This window comes from Vicia villosa, linkage group LG1 (assembly GCF_029867415.1).
Source record: "Vicia villosa cultivar HV-30 ecotype Madison, WI linkage group LG1, Vvil1.0, whole genome shotgun sequence".
NCBI classification, from domain to species: domain Eukaryota; kingdom Viridiplantae; phylum Streptophyta; class Magnoliopsida; order Fabales; family Fabaceae; genus Vicia; species Vicia villosa.
Window position 1 is genome coordinate 104,127,348 of NC_081180.1, and position 17,340 is coordinate 104,144,687.

Below are 17,340 nucleotides of genomic sequence, written 5' to 3' on the forward strand. Positions count from 1 at the left end.
AATTTGTTGTTTCAAATACAACCTGTGAGCCAAAGACTTTGTCATATACAATAATTCAATTTTTGCCCACATAGCAATCGTAGTATGCTCCCTGGTGACTTCTTAGAACTTTATCCATGAGGCACAAGATAATGGCGCTCCTGGCCTTATCCAACATCTCGGTCTTTTATATTTTTGTAAGTCCTGCAGGCATCAATGCTGCACTCTTCAAAGCATCGATACACTTTTCTTGAATTACAATTTCTTGCATCTTAATTTTTCACAACCTGAAGTCGTTGTTACCGGAAAATTTCTCGATCTCCCATCTACCGATGATGCTCACTTGTAAACAAAGCATCTTTACTCCATGCTCACCACACCACTTGTTGGGAATCTTGTTGTGAATTACGACAAAATTCAATATCAATATGTGAGGTAAAGAATAGTAGCAACAAAAATAAATGGTTTACAATAATAATAATTCATACAGAGATAATATAAACAGAATAAAGCGAGAAAAAGACGAAGGTTTGTTTATTCAATTCGATCAAACGATCTACTATGGGGGAGAGAGCAGCTCTCTAATTCATTATACTCAAAAAGTTGTTACAAGATAGTATTAGAGATGAGTTACAAGAAAATAGTCTTCGTAGTTCCCAAAGAACAAACCTTATTTTCTACCTAAGTGTTTCCCAACCTCTCCAACTCTCAATATAAGAATCACTCAAACCCAAGGTGTTTAGAAGTATTTCCCAATTCCCTTAGATAACTCCGAAAGTTTCTAAAAAAAACCTTTGTCTTTCTAAGTTTTTCCATGACACTCCCTAAACCCTTATTTCTCTCTTTTTCTATAAAGCTCTAAAATTGTCAAACTATAATAACAAAAGAAATACATATTTATAATAGTCAAAATCCAATAAATCCATAACAAATCCCAAAATATATCTCCTTAATCGTTAGACTAAAAGATATTATAATAATCTTATAATATCTCTCAATTATTATAAATATCGTATAATATCTCTTAGATTATTATAAATATATATCTTATAATATCTTTTAGAAAATTATAAATATATATCTTATAATATTTTTTTTAAATATTATAAATATCTTTTTATATTAATTTATATGATCTCTAAATTAATATAAAATATTGTAATATTAATGAATATATCAATGAATCAAACTGACCGAATTTGATACTTATAAATTGCTCGGACCAGATTACTTTTTCGGTTTTTTAATTTTTTGGTAATTTTATAACATGTTTTTTTCTCTTCATCAACGAAGGTTTTAAAGCACATTACAACAAGATAAATTCATTCTTCTTCTTGTGTCAACTTTGACTTCTTTTTTAAGGTTGATTTCCTTTTTGTTTTTCTATATATAATTATTTTGTCATTAAAAATGCCTTTACATGAGTGAACAATTATTATTGTTATAAATTTATTTGATATACGCTGGCGTAAGGCAGTTTTACACCGTCAGTTAATCATAATCGTCAAATTTTTATATTGTTTGACTTTCGCTGTAATCACATTTTAAAGTATTACATAAAAATAGTTGTGATGTATTGATTGTGTAAAAAAGTTTACACTAAAAATGCATATCAATTAACCTCTATTATTATTAATATTATTTTTATTATTAAATATTTATTTCATATGAAAATTGTAAAGAATAATAAATATTAATCTTTTATGACTAAATTAGCATAAATATTAGTATTATACCACTCTAGAAAGACATGGCCATACAAAGGATTGCGACACTTAAGTTTGATTGTGTTGATCTATGTATCAAAGGGAAGTGAACCAATAAAAATTACAACAAATTAAGGCTTATTTTCCCTACTAATATAATCAACAAGCCCTAAATATTAAATAATATCAAAGGTATTTTGGGAGTAATGTAAAAAGGTATTTTGGTAAGATAAATTCTCATAAACCAAGTCAATAAATATAGTCCAGCAACCAACCTATAGAAAGTTTCTCATGTATGTTTGAGTGTTACTTTTTCTTCCCTAAATTTTACTGAACTATATTTATTGACTTGGTTTATGAGAATTTACCTTACCACCTCTAAGTTACATATGTCACTCCCTTCCATTTTACATTATTTCCAAAATATCTTTGATATTATTTACTCAATGTTTATCAAAAAAATTACTATTGCCAAAATTATAAAAAAAAAAAACAAATTTTTGATACCGTAGAGTAAATTTTCAGTACCTCTTTTTGGCTAATATTAGAAATTCTTTGTTTTTTACAAAATTCCGGTATCTTTTACGGAAAATTTTGAATTTCCGGTAATTTTATGAATTGAAATCATACCGGAAATTTAAAATATCCGGTATTTTCCATATACCGGATATTTTTAAGTTTCGATATTAATTTTAACTGCTGTTACATACCGGAAATTTGAAATATCTGATACCAAATATTTTAAATTTCCAGTATGTAGCATCAGACACGGTAAATTGGTAAATCCAACAAAATATCTGGTATTTATATGAAATTTCCGATACAGTATCGAAAATTTCAAAAAAAAAAACGATATTTTACAGGAATAATTAGGTAAAAACACCTTACTTGAGGGTGGTATGTATAAAATAGGGGGTGGCAAGATAAATTCTCCTAATTTATTTGTTTAGGCCCAAATTTGTGTTTTTTTGTCATGGTGTTCATTTGACCCAATTTAGTTTCTTTCAAAAGTATTTATAATTGTTGTCGATATTATTATTATTTATGTTTGCAAGAAAAGAGATTATATTAAACTAAAACATTTTTATTAAATGGGATTTAACACTCAAGTGACATTTATCTAGACAGAAGTCGGGAGCATAATTAGAATTTCGACAAAAGACTAAAATATTTAAGGGGTGCATTGAGAAATCCTCCTAAAATTTTAGTTTTTCTTTTGAATATATTATGTTCATGAATGATTTTTGGTTGCCAAAGAGAAATTTTGCATTTAATTATAGTAATATATATTTATTCATTTTTTAAATTAATTTTATCATTCAAAATCAATTAAATTAGGACTCGTTTTTTTATTGTTAACTATCACCATATTATCACACAAATCCGTCAATATCTTACAACAAGATGATGAATGATGCCTATCCGATAGTGAAGAAGAACTTGATTTTTTTTTTCAATGATGAAGACATTCAAGATAGTTTAACCAAATGTCAAAACAATGTATGGGAGAAAAAATCAAGAAAAAGAAGTAAATATCTTCCAAATATTCATGAACCACAATACTTGGATGGAAAGAAGTAGTATATAATCAATTTGTAAGAGCACAAGATTAGACAAGATGGTCAACTAACCGAGGGTGTCGTTTCAATAACAATTTTCTCTATCCATGCAAAATGTGACGAGGCAGACAATGTTATTCATTTTCTCACTAAAAATAGATTACAAAATACTCGTTTAGAATGCCATCATGAAGCTTGATACTCCAAAATTGAAGACGGTATACAGTATCCGATACTTACATACTTTACAAGATAAATATGAGATACTTCACGGATATATAAATAAGATGAAGGGTATAAAAAGTGCAACAATGTTGATAGAGTTTTTTCTTGATGAACCAAACTCAGAAGTCATGTATTTTATGGATCATAGTAGTGAGAGAGAAGAAACGGAATCAAGAAGCATTACACAATTTTAAGTTCTTTGTACGATACTTTTGTTGATATTCTAACATAGGGATTAAAATGTATTATGACTTACATGAAAACTCTAAACTATGTTTTGAATATAAGTATTGGTTTTTGTAAATTGGGATCATTAATAATTATATATTAATAAAAAATGATTACCGTGTTTTATTTACAACTATTCTACATGTATATAGTTTTATTATGAAAGAATATCTTGTCAAAATTCTTTCTTTTTTCGACAGGCTCGAGCATAATGATCAAATCCATAACAATTGTAACACTGCACCTTCTTCATACCAACTTTCTTTTTCGAATGCTTATTCTTAGCTTACAACACTAACTTAGTTCATTAGTTTAGTTAGTATCTAGATCCAATGGCTGTTATTTAATCTCAATGTGTGTATATAATCTTGCCACCTCATGTACCTTATCAATTCATTCAATACAACAGTGACTTTCTTCTTTTGCTACTTTTCTCTCCATTCTTTCTGTTACGATTCTGTTGCATAGTTTGTTACGTTTTTCCTCCTTCAATGGCATACATCACCATTGTTGATATGGTATCAGAGCATATCAAGCTCTGGTAGCCATTGTCACTTTCTCTCATTTTCTGTATCGTCTTCTTCGGCGATCTTTCTTTTCTTCGATCGCTTTTCTTGCGATTCTTTCTTCTTCGATCGCTGCTTCTTGCGATTTTTTTCCTTTATTCTTCAATGGCGTACCAGAGCTATGCAGATTTCTCCACCAATTCCGCTAATCCCTTCTATTTACATCCAAACGAAAATCCAGCGCTTGTACTCGTTTCTCCTCCACTTGACGTCAAGAACTACCACATTTGGTCTCGTTCAATGCAGATTGCGTTGATTTCCAAGAACAAGGACAGGTTTATCGATGGAACTCTACCTAAACCACCGGTATCTGATCCTCTCTATGCGCCTTGGATTCGGTGCAATACGATGGTTCTAGCATGGATTCAACGCTCCATTTCAGAGTCAATTGCAAAGTCAGTGCTATGGATTGATAATGCAGCTGGAGTCTGGAGGAACTTGCAAATTCGGTTCTCTCATGACGATATCTTTCGTATTTCTGACATCCAAGAAGAATTGTACAAGTTTCGTCAAGGTACACTCGATGTCTCTAATTACTTCACTCAGATGAAAGTGATGTGGGATGAACTTGAAAATTACCGTCCCATTCCTGTTTGCACTTGTGCTATTCCATGTTCTTGCGATGCTATTGCCTCTGTTCAGCGTTATAGGGAACAAGATTATGTGTTGCGTTTCTTAAAGGGGTTAAATGACAAATTCACACACTCAAAATCACAAATTATGATGATGAACCCCCTTCCCAGCATTGATAAGGCATTCTCCCTTGTTATTCAACAAGAGCGAGAATTGAATAGTTTTGTTTCCAATATGATGTCTCCTGCTAGTACCAATGATGAAGTTACTGCTCTGAATGTTCAAACTCAGAGTCACAATGGCAAATCTGGTTATGGTAATTCCTTCAAAGGAAAATCTCAGGGCTATGCTGGTCCTAAGGGACATGCTAGGGTATGCACTCACTGTGGAAGGACTAACCATACTATTGAGACTTGTTTTCTCAAGCATGGTTTCCCACCAGGTTACAAGGGAAAAGGCAAACCTGCATGATCTACTGCTCCCTCAGGTTCTAATGCTAATTCTCAGCCAGCTGCTGTGGCTCACACTGTCTCTGAGAATCAATCCTCAGGCTCATCCTCTGCACCCTCGATTGGTCTTACACAAGAGCAGTACACTCACATCTTGGCATTATTACAACAGTCCCAGATTAATTCTCAAGCCAATTCCATTTCCACTTCTCCTTTTGCCTTAACCTCCCACTCATATACCAATGGTAAGAATCCTAATCTTTGGATTCTTGACACTGGAGCTACTGATCACATTTGCTTTGATCTTTCCTTATTCACTACTCATAAAAACATAGTTCCTATCCCTGTTAATTTTCCCAATGGTTCTCAGATAGTGGCATCCATAGCTGGCACTGTTGTCATTTCTCAATCTTTAACACTACAACATGTCTTGTACATCCCTAGTTTTCATGTCAATCTTGTTTCTATTGCTAAACTTGTTGATAGTAATGATTGTTTTGTTCAATTCCATGCTAATGCTTGTCACATAATGCAGAACAATTCCAAGGCAATGATTGGTATAGCTAATGTGCAAAGGGGCCTCTATATCCTCAAGACCACAAGTTCTCATTCATTTGTTCCTTCTGTTAATAATACTACTTGTAATACATGGCATTTAAGACTTGGTCATGTACCTTTCTTAGGTTTACAGGAAATTTCTAAATTGTTTCCTTTCATTACTTGTAATAATAAACTTGATCCTTGTGATTCTTGTCACTATGCAAAACAAAAGAGGTTATCTTCTCCTATTAGTGTTTCTAAATCTTGTGCTCCTTTTGATATTTTACATGCTGACCTATGGGGTCCTTTCTCTACTATTTCCACCTTAGGACATAGGTATTTCTTAACTTTAGTGGATGATTATACTAGGTTCACTTGGGTTATCTTTCTCAAAACAAAAGACCAGACCAAAACTAGCCTCATTCAATTTGTATCTCTCATTGAAAACCAATTCAAAACTTCCCTTAAGTGTCTTAGGTCTGACAATGGTACATAATTCATTACTGATTTTTTACTCTCTAAGGGAATTGTTCACCAGAGATCCTGTGTTGAGACTCCTCAACAAAATGGTGTTGTTGAGATAAAACACCAACATATTTTGAATGTAGCTCGAGCCTTGTATTTTCATTCTAATGTCCCTCTGAATCTCTGGAATTTTTGTGTACAACATGTTGTACATCTTATCAACAGGCTGCCTACTCCCCTTCTGAAATCAAAATCTCCATATGAGGTTTTATTTCAACAGCCACCTTCTCTCATTCATTTAAAAGTATTTGGTTGTCTGTGTTTTTCATCTACTCTACAGGCACATAGGACAAAATTTCAACCTAGAGCTCAAAAAGCTATTTTTCTAGGTTTTAGGGATGGTACCAAGGGCTATATAGTTTACAATATTGAGAGCCATGCCATCTCTGTATCCAGGAATGTCATCTTCTATGAACATCTTTTTCCCTTTAAGACTTCATCTGTTCCATCTACTTCTTCCAATCAGCCTCCTTCCATTGATTTTCTTGACTTACCTCCACATGCTCCTACTGATCCCTCCAGTACCACAGAGCTGTCCCCTCCTTCTGCTTTAGACTCTGACAGCACTAGCATTACCCAATCCACTCCTTTACCTATCAGTCCATCTACTGATTTTAATTCTTTACCTTCCAGTCCCTCTGATGACCCTGTATCTAGCTCTTCTAGTGACAGCATACCCTCCCCTGAGTCTTCTTTTCAGTCTGCTAATACAGACCCACCTTTACCTCCTTTAAGACAATCCACTAGATCTTCTAATCCTCCTAGATATCTAGATGATTACCATTTCTATACTGCTCAAACCCCTGTTTCAACTCATAACTCTATATCTCATATTTCTAAGGTTGCTTACCCTCTTTCTTCTTTTTTATCATATAAAAATTGTTCTCCTGCTTATAGACATTTTTGTTGTTCTATTTCATCACATGTTGAACCTAAAACATATTCCCAGGCAATTAAACATAACTGTTGGATAGATGCCATGAATGTTGAGTTGCAGGCCCTTGATAAGAATCATACTTGGACTGTAGTGGATTTGCCTTCTGGAAAGGTTCCCATTGGCTGTAGGTGGGTGTACAAGATCAAATACAAGGCTGATGGCTCGATTGAAAGGTACAAAGCCAGGCTTGTTGTAAAAGGGTACACTCAGCTTGAGGGAGTTGATTACTTTGATACTTTTTCTCCTGTGGCTAAGATCACCACAGTTCGAGTTCTTCTATCTGTTACTGCCATTAAGGGCTGGTACTTGGAACAGTTGGATGTTAACAATGCCTTTTTGCATGGTGATTTGCATGAGGATGTCTACATGTCCATTCCTCCTGGTCTCTCTGTTTCCAACTCTACTCAGGTATGCAAATTACAGAAATCCTTGTATGGCCTTAAACAAGCAAGCAGACAGTGGTATTCAAAGCTATCTGTCTTTCTTATTTCTTTGGGATTCTCTCAGTCTCAGGCAGATCACTCTTTGTACACCAAGGTCACTAGCACTGGTTTCACTGCCTTACTTGTCTATGTTGATGATATAGTCTTGGCAGGTGATTCACTTGATGAGATTCATTCTGTTAAACATGTCCTTGATCAGAAATTTAAGATTAAGGATCTTGGTCAGTTGCGGTTCTTTTTAGGCTTTGAAATAGCAAGATCCACTAAGGGCATTTTTTTGAACCAAAGGAAGTATACTCTTGAATTGCTGGAAGAGACAGGTTTACTTGCTTGCAAGCCTTCAACTGTGCCTTTTGATCCGAATTTGAAACTCTCCAATTCTACTGGTCAGGCCCTGCAAGATCCTACTTCCTTTCGCAAGCTAATTGGCAAATTGATTTATCTCACTCACACTAGACCAGATATTTCTTATGTTGTTCAACAATTGAGCCAATATGTTTCTAAGCCATTGATTCCACATTACCAGGCTGCACTTAAGCTTCTCAGGTACCTCAAACTATTTCCAGCTAAGGGTATCTTATTCTCTTCCACTAGTGAGTTCAAGCTCTATGGATTTGCTGATTCTGATTGGGCCAGATGCCCGGATACTCGTAGATCCACCACTGGTTTTTGTGTTCTTCTTGGCTCATCTCTTATCTGCTGGAAATCAAAGAAACAAAACACGGTCTCTCGTTCTTCAACTGAAGCTGAATACAGAGCTCTAGCTTCATTGTCTTGCGAGCTTCAGTGGTTGCAGTACTTATTCAAAGACCTCACCATTGTTATGTCTCAGCCAGCTTCTGTTTATTGCGACAGCAAATCGGCTATATACTTAGCCCACAATCCTGCATTTCACGAACGTAGCAAGCACATTGAACTTGACTGCCATGTTATTCGTGAAAAGATTCAGTCCAAGCTTCTTCATCTTTTGCCAATCTCCACAAAAAACCAGCTTGCGGACATGTTCACTAAACCATTACATTCGCCGACACTGAATTCCATCTTGTCCAAGTTAGGCCTATGTAATATACACAGTCCAACTTGAGGGGGGATCTTAGCTTACGACACTAAATTAGTTCATTAGTTTAGTTAGTATCTAGATCCAATGGCTGTTATTTAATCTCAATGTGTGTATATAATCTTGCCACCTCATGTACCTTATCAATTCATTCAATACAACAGTGACTTTCTTCTTTTGCTACTTTTCTCTCCATTTTTTCTGTTACGATTCTGTTGCATAGTTTGTTACGTTTTTCCTCCTTCAATGGCATACATCACCATTGTTGATACTTATTGCTTATGTCTTTCTGGGCCAAGAGTGATTAATTCTTTGAATTCCTCCTTGACTTCTCATCATTAGCAAGATTCTTTCTCTGTTTTGCTCTCTTTTTTCCAAACTTCTTGATGAATCTTGCTTGCAGTGCCTGTTCAGCCACCTTCTCCCTTTCTGAGTTCCTCTACTTCAGTCTCGTCTCATCCTCTAATGAAGCTTGAAGTTATTCTAACTTCATCTCAGCTAGATTTTTGGACTCTTCAATAGACACTACAATGTAATCAAAATTTATAGTAAGAGATCTCAACACTTTCTCAATCTTATGTAAACCGTAGATTGATTCACCACACGCCTTCATCTGGTTCGTTAACAACACCACACATGAAAAGAATTTTGAGACTAATTAACTTCCTTCATCTGAGTCATCTCAAATTGCTTTCACAATGTCTGCAACTTCACCCTTTTTAGTTTTTCATCTTCGCCGTACAAGTTCTTCAACTTGTCCCACACTCCTTTGCTCGTTTCCTCTTAAACGATCTTCTCGAAAACATTATGATTCACTCACTGGTGAATCAAGAACAAAGTTTTTCCATCTTTCTTCCTTTGATCCTTGTGCACAGCTTTTTGAACATCATTTGCATTTGCTTCCAATATCAGTACTCCATCATTCACGATTTCAGACACATCTTGAAATCTAAAGATGACCTTCATTTGCGCAACCCACCTCTCGTACTTCTCACCTTTGAAAACTGGTAGATTTGCTGGAAATTGCATTGATGTTATTATTCAATTTGCCATTACATAATATCTCTGAATCGCAACCGAGCTCGTTGATACCAATATCTTGGAACAATTAGGATTTTCAAGAAAAATGAGAAGGAAGATTGAAGAGATTATAAATGAGAGGATTAGTAAAGTTGTTAAGTTTAAAACTATACAATCATCGTACTTATCTGTGGAGTTGTTATTACCCAAATCCAAAACATACAACTGAAGCCCAAAACATACAAAGTTATATTTTGACTTCAACACAGCAACTATATATTGTATTTGACTCTGTCAAATACTCTATGTCGAATACAGACTTTTCTCTAAAACAATGAATTAGAACTTCTAACAACAATTGTTACACGCCAAAAATAGTATATTTAAACCATATTGCCTCATATAAACAATATACATATGCATAAGCAATTCTGAAACCACTCTCATCTAACATTAATATTAAAAAGATAGTCTTTTTCTGTATAAGAAAAACCTAAAAGTTCGACCAATACACTTTTGAATTTTCATTTTAAGCTAATTAGATGTTGATGTATTTTGTCAAAATCAATCTTTATTTTGTATATTGTTATATATTTTGTAGCATTTTATGTTTGACTATTAGAGAAATTTGATGTTATTTTGATCAATGCCAATTAGACCTATTTTGCTTTGAAAAAGCCAATATTATTTTTTTTGTATTTAATTCAAGATAAAAAGAATCTTTAATTCTAAGAGGCGCTCTAAACTATTTCAACTGTCATTTAGATATATTATAAAAATAATTATTAAGTATATATATATATATATATATATATATATATATATATATATATATATATATATATATATATATATATATATATATACCTTGAAGAAAGTAAATCCTCAAGACTCAAGTTTTCACCACTAGACCACACATGCAAAATTTTCACAAAAATTCTAACAATTTTACTTTTGAAAAATTCTTATATTTTAACCTATACTTTGTTTCACAAAAATTCTTATATTTTGTGCAATCAATTCTTTTCTGATTTTATTACAATATTCTCTACTCTATTCTAATATAAGAAATAAAATGTGAACTTGAGACAAAGTGAACAAACGACGGCAGTGTTTTTTTCATAATATTTTATAAATATTGTTTTAATCTACATAGTAATTTTGAACTAAATGTTACCTAGAAAACTAAATGTTGATGTTTGTAACCAAGTTGAAGTAACATATCTTTTTCCTTTAAGATGAAAATATGCAATCCTGCAAGTAGCATGTGACATATCATTTTGCTTTCTGTATGTTACAGACTGAGAGTTACATAGAAAAATGATCAGGAACTCTCAGAGAATGGTGGCATTTAATATTGGCTCTGCCAAACTATAATTGATGACTACTCATCTTTGAACACGACTCAACACATCGATAGATGTCTATATATACCTAACGATGCTACAATAAAAGACAAGAAAATCTCAACAATTTTTAGTACCATTTATTAGATTTATTTTACTGTTTAAGTCAATTTTCTGTTCCATTCATATATTATAATAAAAAACAATATTGTTGTTATTTATTATTTTGGGATATTTTTAGCCTCCCATTACTTCGTATCACTTTCTGGATGATCATATGGCGACATTTTATAGAAATTATTTGTTTTTAGTTTACATCTCTAGTTTACTTGCACCCATTATTTTCACAAGGTGGGTGAAGAGTGGAATCACTTGTTCCATTTGCCTATATAGAGAATTTGGTGTCATTGTATTTGTGCCTGGTTTTGTTTGAGCATTTCATTTTGATGATGTAATTCTTAGAGGAAAGAAATATAATGCATAATATTTTTTTTTATATTATTTCACATCTATTTAGTTCAATCATTAATTTTAACACATAATATCAATTTAATTGGTTGGGTTCATTCATGGTTTTAAATCGCAATTGCATTGTGATTTGGAATCACGTGTCCGACCACGTTAAAAATAGCCTATGAAAATTTCACTCATGCAATTTTCATAGAAAATCAAAAATTTTGAACCTCAAAATCAACTTACTTATAATGTAATGAAAAATATTAACATGACGTGTTTTTCAACTATATATTTCAAATATCTTTTAAAAAAATTCACGCTGCAACGACTGTAATGTGTATCACAACAATCGCAATTACAATCACAACAACTATGTGTTAGCATATCAACAAAATTATAAAAGCTAAAAAGACATAGGCTCACCCGTGCTAAAGTATGAACAATTTTTATTAACTTGTCTTAAGAATTTAACATGAAAGTTCATAAAATAAAAGGGTAATAAGCGTCTGCATTCATTAGTAATAACACTCAAATCTGAAGAATTCAGTGGCGGATTGTTTATCCTATCCGCTTTTTAGAATCTATCTCAAAGCCCACTCTATTAAAACTGAGTTTATGTACTCATTTGATGGCCGATAAAAAACCTAAAAAATTTCGTATCAATCTTAGTAATGGAAGAAAACTACTCGATTCATACTACCACGAATTTCTACTCCTAATCTCAAACACAAGCACCTATCTCTAACTTACTATGGTAGTTGAGAGGAATGCGCCAACAACACATTTCAGACGTCATAAGGAATGTTTACTCCAAGTGATATGTGTAGGCCATTGGGTTTGGTTTGTATTGGTCTATCAAAATTGTTGAGTATTTCTCCATTTCAATAATTGGTAATAGGTAATAGACACAATCACAAATTATTTCCATTAAATCTTTTATATGACAAAAATAATTCTAAAAATAAATTAATTTTTTGATGATTTGATTTATTAAAAATAATTTATTATAAATTTTAGAATTGATTATGTTCAACTCATCTTTGCATGAATATATTTAAATATGATTTGTTTTCAACACATAAAAATGTACGATTTGTTTCAAAATTTAAATATGATTAAAACTACTAAATTCAAATCATAATCGACTAATATTTTTATAGTAGAGATTACATTCCAACTCCAATAGCATGTTTGGATATACGGCTGAATCTCCAAAAGTACAATACATTTTCACATCAAAGCAGAAACTATGTTTTGTTGCTTTTCATTTTCGAGGTGGGAAGTGTTTGAAACGCGTGTTTGGTGTTATCACGGCCAAACCAATGAGGCCACAAATGTATTTCACTTCTCCTTTTCTTTTCAATCCATGTGTTCTTTTTTAAATATTCCACACCCACAAAATAAAAGCCACAAACCAACGGTGAAAGTGAAACCAACCACAAACGTGGTAAGATTGAGACCAAAATTTCCTTGAGGGGAACAAAATAAGAAGAATTCCAACAAGTAAAAGATGAGGAACATTCAATTTTGCTCTCTTATTGTACAATGTTTAATACCTTGAAAACAACTTTGAAAACCAAGTTTGAACAAAGAGAGCACAGATCTGTCATATTGCCAGATCATAGCTTTTGCAATGAACCCAGACCCATAGTAGTTTTCTTTAAAAACCTAAGGTCCATTAAAAGCTTTGTACTACCCTATACTCTTATATTAACTACATACATAGTTAGACACCTCTCTGCTTTAACAGCTATACAAGCCTACTATCTTTAATCCTCCATATTTCACTTTCATATATTTAATTCATAACCTCATGCATTCAAAAATAATAGTAAAAAAATGGAAAATACAAAAAAATATATATATTCACACAAAAATAAAAAGTGCCATATAAATAAATAAAATTAATAAGGACTCAAGAATATGAATAAAATAGTAAGATATCTCTTTCAAATAATCAGAAGTCTTAGGTTTGAATTAAGATTCAGTTCTGAACATACAACAATGTTAAATCATTTTAAGAGAGAATTCTACTGTTTATGATGGTCCTCCTCAATCTAGAAGATTAGTTTCTTCAATTGCGCATAAAAAATTTCAATTTTTTATTCAAAAATGTATAAAAATATCCGTAAATATTGATAATGTTGCAGATGATTCTTCTTGTCTATGTGCACTTGAAAGCTCAACTTGACATCACATTGGATTGTAAGATGTTCAATTCTAATCTTAGGAAGAGTAGTTAGATTATGGTTCAAATTCTCTTATGTCAATAATTTTTGTGTTGGGTGAGTCAACACAGAACTCTCCGCAATTAAATGATGAAACCAATCTCGGGAATTAGACCGTTCTTAAGTTAGATACCAATCTTTTTTCAAAAAAAGTTCAATTCTGACCTCAAAATACTACTCAATTTTGGGATATTAGTATAATTTTATCAAGATATGCAGTTACATTATGTAACAACTAACAAAGCAAAAATTAATTCAAATAATGTGTAATATCTGAATTAGAACAAACTATTAGACAGCAAAAATACTCTAAAAACCAAGTGGCTTCATATTGTGTGATAGTACAATATTCACACAGATTACATTATACATTACAGTCCCCATGTGTATATATGATTTCACATCAGTTACTATTGCAATTCTGCAGAATTGTCTGCAAATATTGTTGACCATAAATTCAGAAATAATAAAAAAAACATGCTATTAAAAATAATATTATACAGACATTAAACAAAATAAATCAAACTCTTACCAATTAACAAGACTATTAGATTATGTTAGAATAAAACATAAAAAAGACATACAACTTGTTGTAATGTAATGTACTAACATCTTAAAGGTTAACTAATTAAAATCTAAAGTTACATATTTCATAATTTAAAAAACTATATAACAATTCAGAACTAGACCCAAAATCATAAATATCCACCATAAACCACAATTTGCATAACTAGATAATCCCATAGAAGTGTTGTTCTTCATGTTCATATCACCATTGAGAATCTCTTTTCTTGTATCAGCTTTCACCAAATGAACCTCTTCTTCTTGTTCATGACATGGCTTCACCCCAAATGGAACATTGTCTGATGACATAACACCAACTGGAACACAAAGTTTAGGATTACTCCAAGCACCAAAACGTCTTCCCAATTTACCAAAAAACCCTTTTGAAAATTGAATCTCACCTTTCAAATTATTTCCACTTAAATAAAGTGCATTAAGAGAAGGAAGTGATTCTAGCTTAGGTGAAACTTTACCTGTAAGATTATTATCATTAAGTCCCAAAAATCTCAATCTCTTCAACTCAAACAATGACTCAGGAATTTCACCTCTTAGTCCCATGTTAGAAAGTTCCAAAATCACCAAATTTTTCAGATTCTCCCATCTCAAATTCCTCATATCACCACCTAATTGATTATTGGACAAAACCAATTCCTCCAAAGAATTCATCTCTTGTAAAGAATTAACCAATCCACAACAGAATCTATTGTTCCTTAAATCCAATAGTGTCAAATTCTTCAACCTTGAAAACTCATTAAGCAACTTTCCTTCAAGAAAATTATGACTAACATCAATCTTCAATACCGAAATTAACCCTCCGAATGTTAAAGGCAATGTTCCGGATAACGAGTTTCGACTTAAATCAAGGATTAACAAATCTCTTAACCCGCCGAAATTATCCGGAACATTACCACTGAAATTGTTTCCGGATAAAACAAGTCTCTTCAGTTTCACAAGATTTCCAATTTCTTGAGGTATTCGACCGGATAAACCGTTCTCGAGTAAAATCATTGACTGAAGATTCCTGAGTACACCGAAAGACGAAGGAATGCTGCCAACGAGACCGGGATTCGATCTAAACTCAATTGACTCTAAGTTCTCACGTAATTTCTCCCAGTTTCCGGTCGGAATTGAAACCGGAAGACTATTTGGTGATTGAAAGCAATTGAAGAATGTTAAAACTTTAAGGTGCTTGAGGTTAAATAATTCTGGTCTAAATTCCAATTTTTCGTCAGAACATGTTAGAGAATTATCATGAATAGGCCCAATGTTAAGAACTGTTACATACCAAAATCCATTGAAAATATCACAAGAAACTCCCTGCAGCATAAAATAAAATAAATAATTAATAAAAAAAATCATGTTCTGACTTTTTTTTTATAATTTCAATATTGAATTGAAAACTTTCAGAAGTTTCTGATACATAGTTTAAATGATATGTACTCATTTAATGTGTGGCCAATAAAATTTCAGAAGAGAGAGATAAAGATAAGGACAATTACTATACTCTTGTACAATTTCAAAGACTATAATGTTGATTTATACTATTACATCAAAAACTCATAATCTTGAACAGTTCCAGAATCTGATATCTAGCATACTATTATGGTACATATAGGTTGAGAAAATGTACCTGAATAGGACTCCAGCCACAAGGATCTGGATAGAGAGATGAGCCATTCCATGAATCACCAACAAAGCCTTGAATGGTTGAGTACAAAGCTTCAAGCTCTTGTTTCTCCATTGGAGTAACATCAGAAGAAGGTTCTTCTTGTGCATAAGAAGCTTCATTCATAGATAGAATAATAAACATAGTAAAAATGATAGGTTTAATACACTTCATGATGTTGTTATTGAGGGGAATACAGGAGTGTTGTTGTTATAGAGATAATGATATGAGCATAGTGAAGATAAGAGCAGAAGAAAAATGGATTGTAGTATGAAGAAAGAAAGAAAGAACAAGATCCTGAAAATATGCTCCAACTGAAGAGGAAAAAAAAGGGAAATGAGAATGAAGGAAACAAAAAAGCTGAACAACAAAGCCTGATAACCTGTGTTTTCTTCCTTGTGTTTAGGGAAAAAACTAAGGAACCATGTTGATGTTGTGTATATATATATAAGAATATATATAAGAATATAAGAATAAGAATTATATATATATGAATAAGAGAGAAAGAAAAAACACAATATCTTGTTATCACAGTTCTCGAAGCTCAAAAGTCACAATAATAACAATGGCTTTAATAGAAGATCAGAAGTCTGTGAAACCTATAATATGAATGGCAAATATAGGCTTTCCTTTTTCTGTACCTATATGCTATACATATACAATTTCCACACCCTATATTCATTTGTCTTATTGATTTTTGTTATATGAGTATTAGGATAACTAGTGTTTGGAATTATGCAGTAGCATTAGTCACAAGTTTAGGAGGCTATTAAAGTGTTGTAGTAGTAATAATTGATTTTCATTACTAGGTTACTAGATTATGTTTATGAAGCAAGCAGCATTAGTCACAAGTTTAGGTGCTATTATAACTAGTGTTAAAGGGCTATAGGTAGTTGAGTATTGAAGGGTTTGGAGGAGAGTGAGTTAGGTTGGGTGTATGGTATGGTAGAGAGGGGACCATTTTTCATGCAAGAGAGAGAGGAGAGAGAGGGGAATGCATGCAAGACAAATGAGGCTTTTATCCGGTATGGTTTTTGACAGCACCGTTTAGGCTACAAGGGAAAAAGAAAGGACCATGCAGTGAATCACATTGCTATGTTACCAGAGTTACAGTTAGGTACAGAATTGGACCATGCTTTGTACTCAAATGAATGAAACGCGTTTGGTCTATTTTGTATCAAAACTTGTAGCCATGGCAATATTAATTATTTTTCATGTCTATGTGGTTTTTGAAGTGCCTAACTTATGCGATGGTCATGAACATCTTGATCAG

General features: G+C 32.5%; 1 protein-coding gene across 1 annotated transcript; it reads right to left on the reverse strand.

Annotated features, from left to right (window-relative positions):
• Positions 1-14,374: 14,374 nt before the first annotated feature.
• LOC131613776 (piriformospora indica-insensitive protein 2-like) lies at positions 14,375-16,784 on the reverse strand. Its single transcript, XM_058885419.1, has 2 exons — positions 16,032-16,784; positions 14,375-15,718 (listed from the first exon to the last, which is right to left on the reverse strand). Exons 1-2 carry the CDS (start codon positions 16,239-16,241, stop codon positions 14,495-14,497), a joined length of 1,434 nt encoding a protein of 477 aa, XP_058741402.1. The 5' UTR covers positions 16,242-16,784; the 3' UTR covers positions 14,375-14,494.
• Between the last annotated feature and the right edge of the window lie 556 nt (positions 16,785-17,340).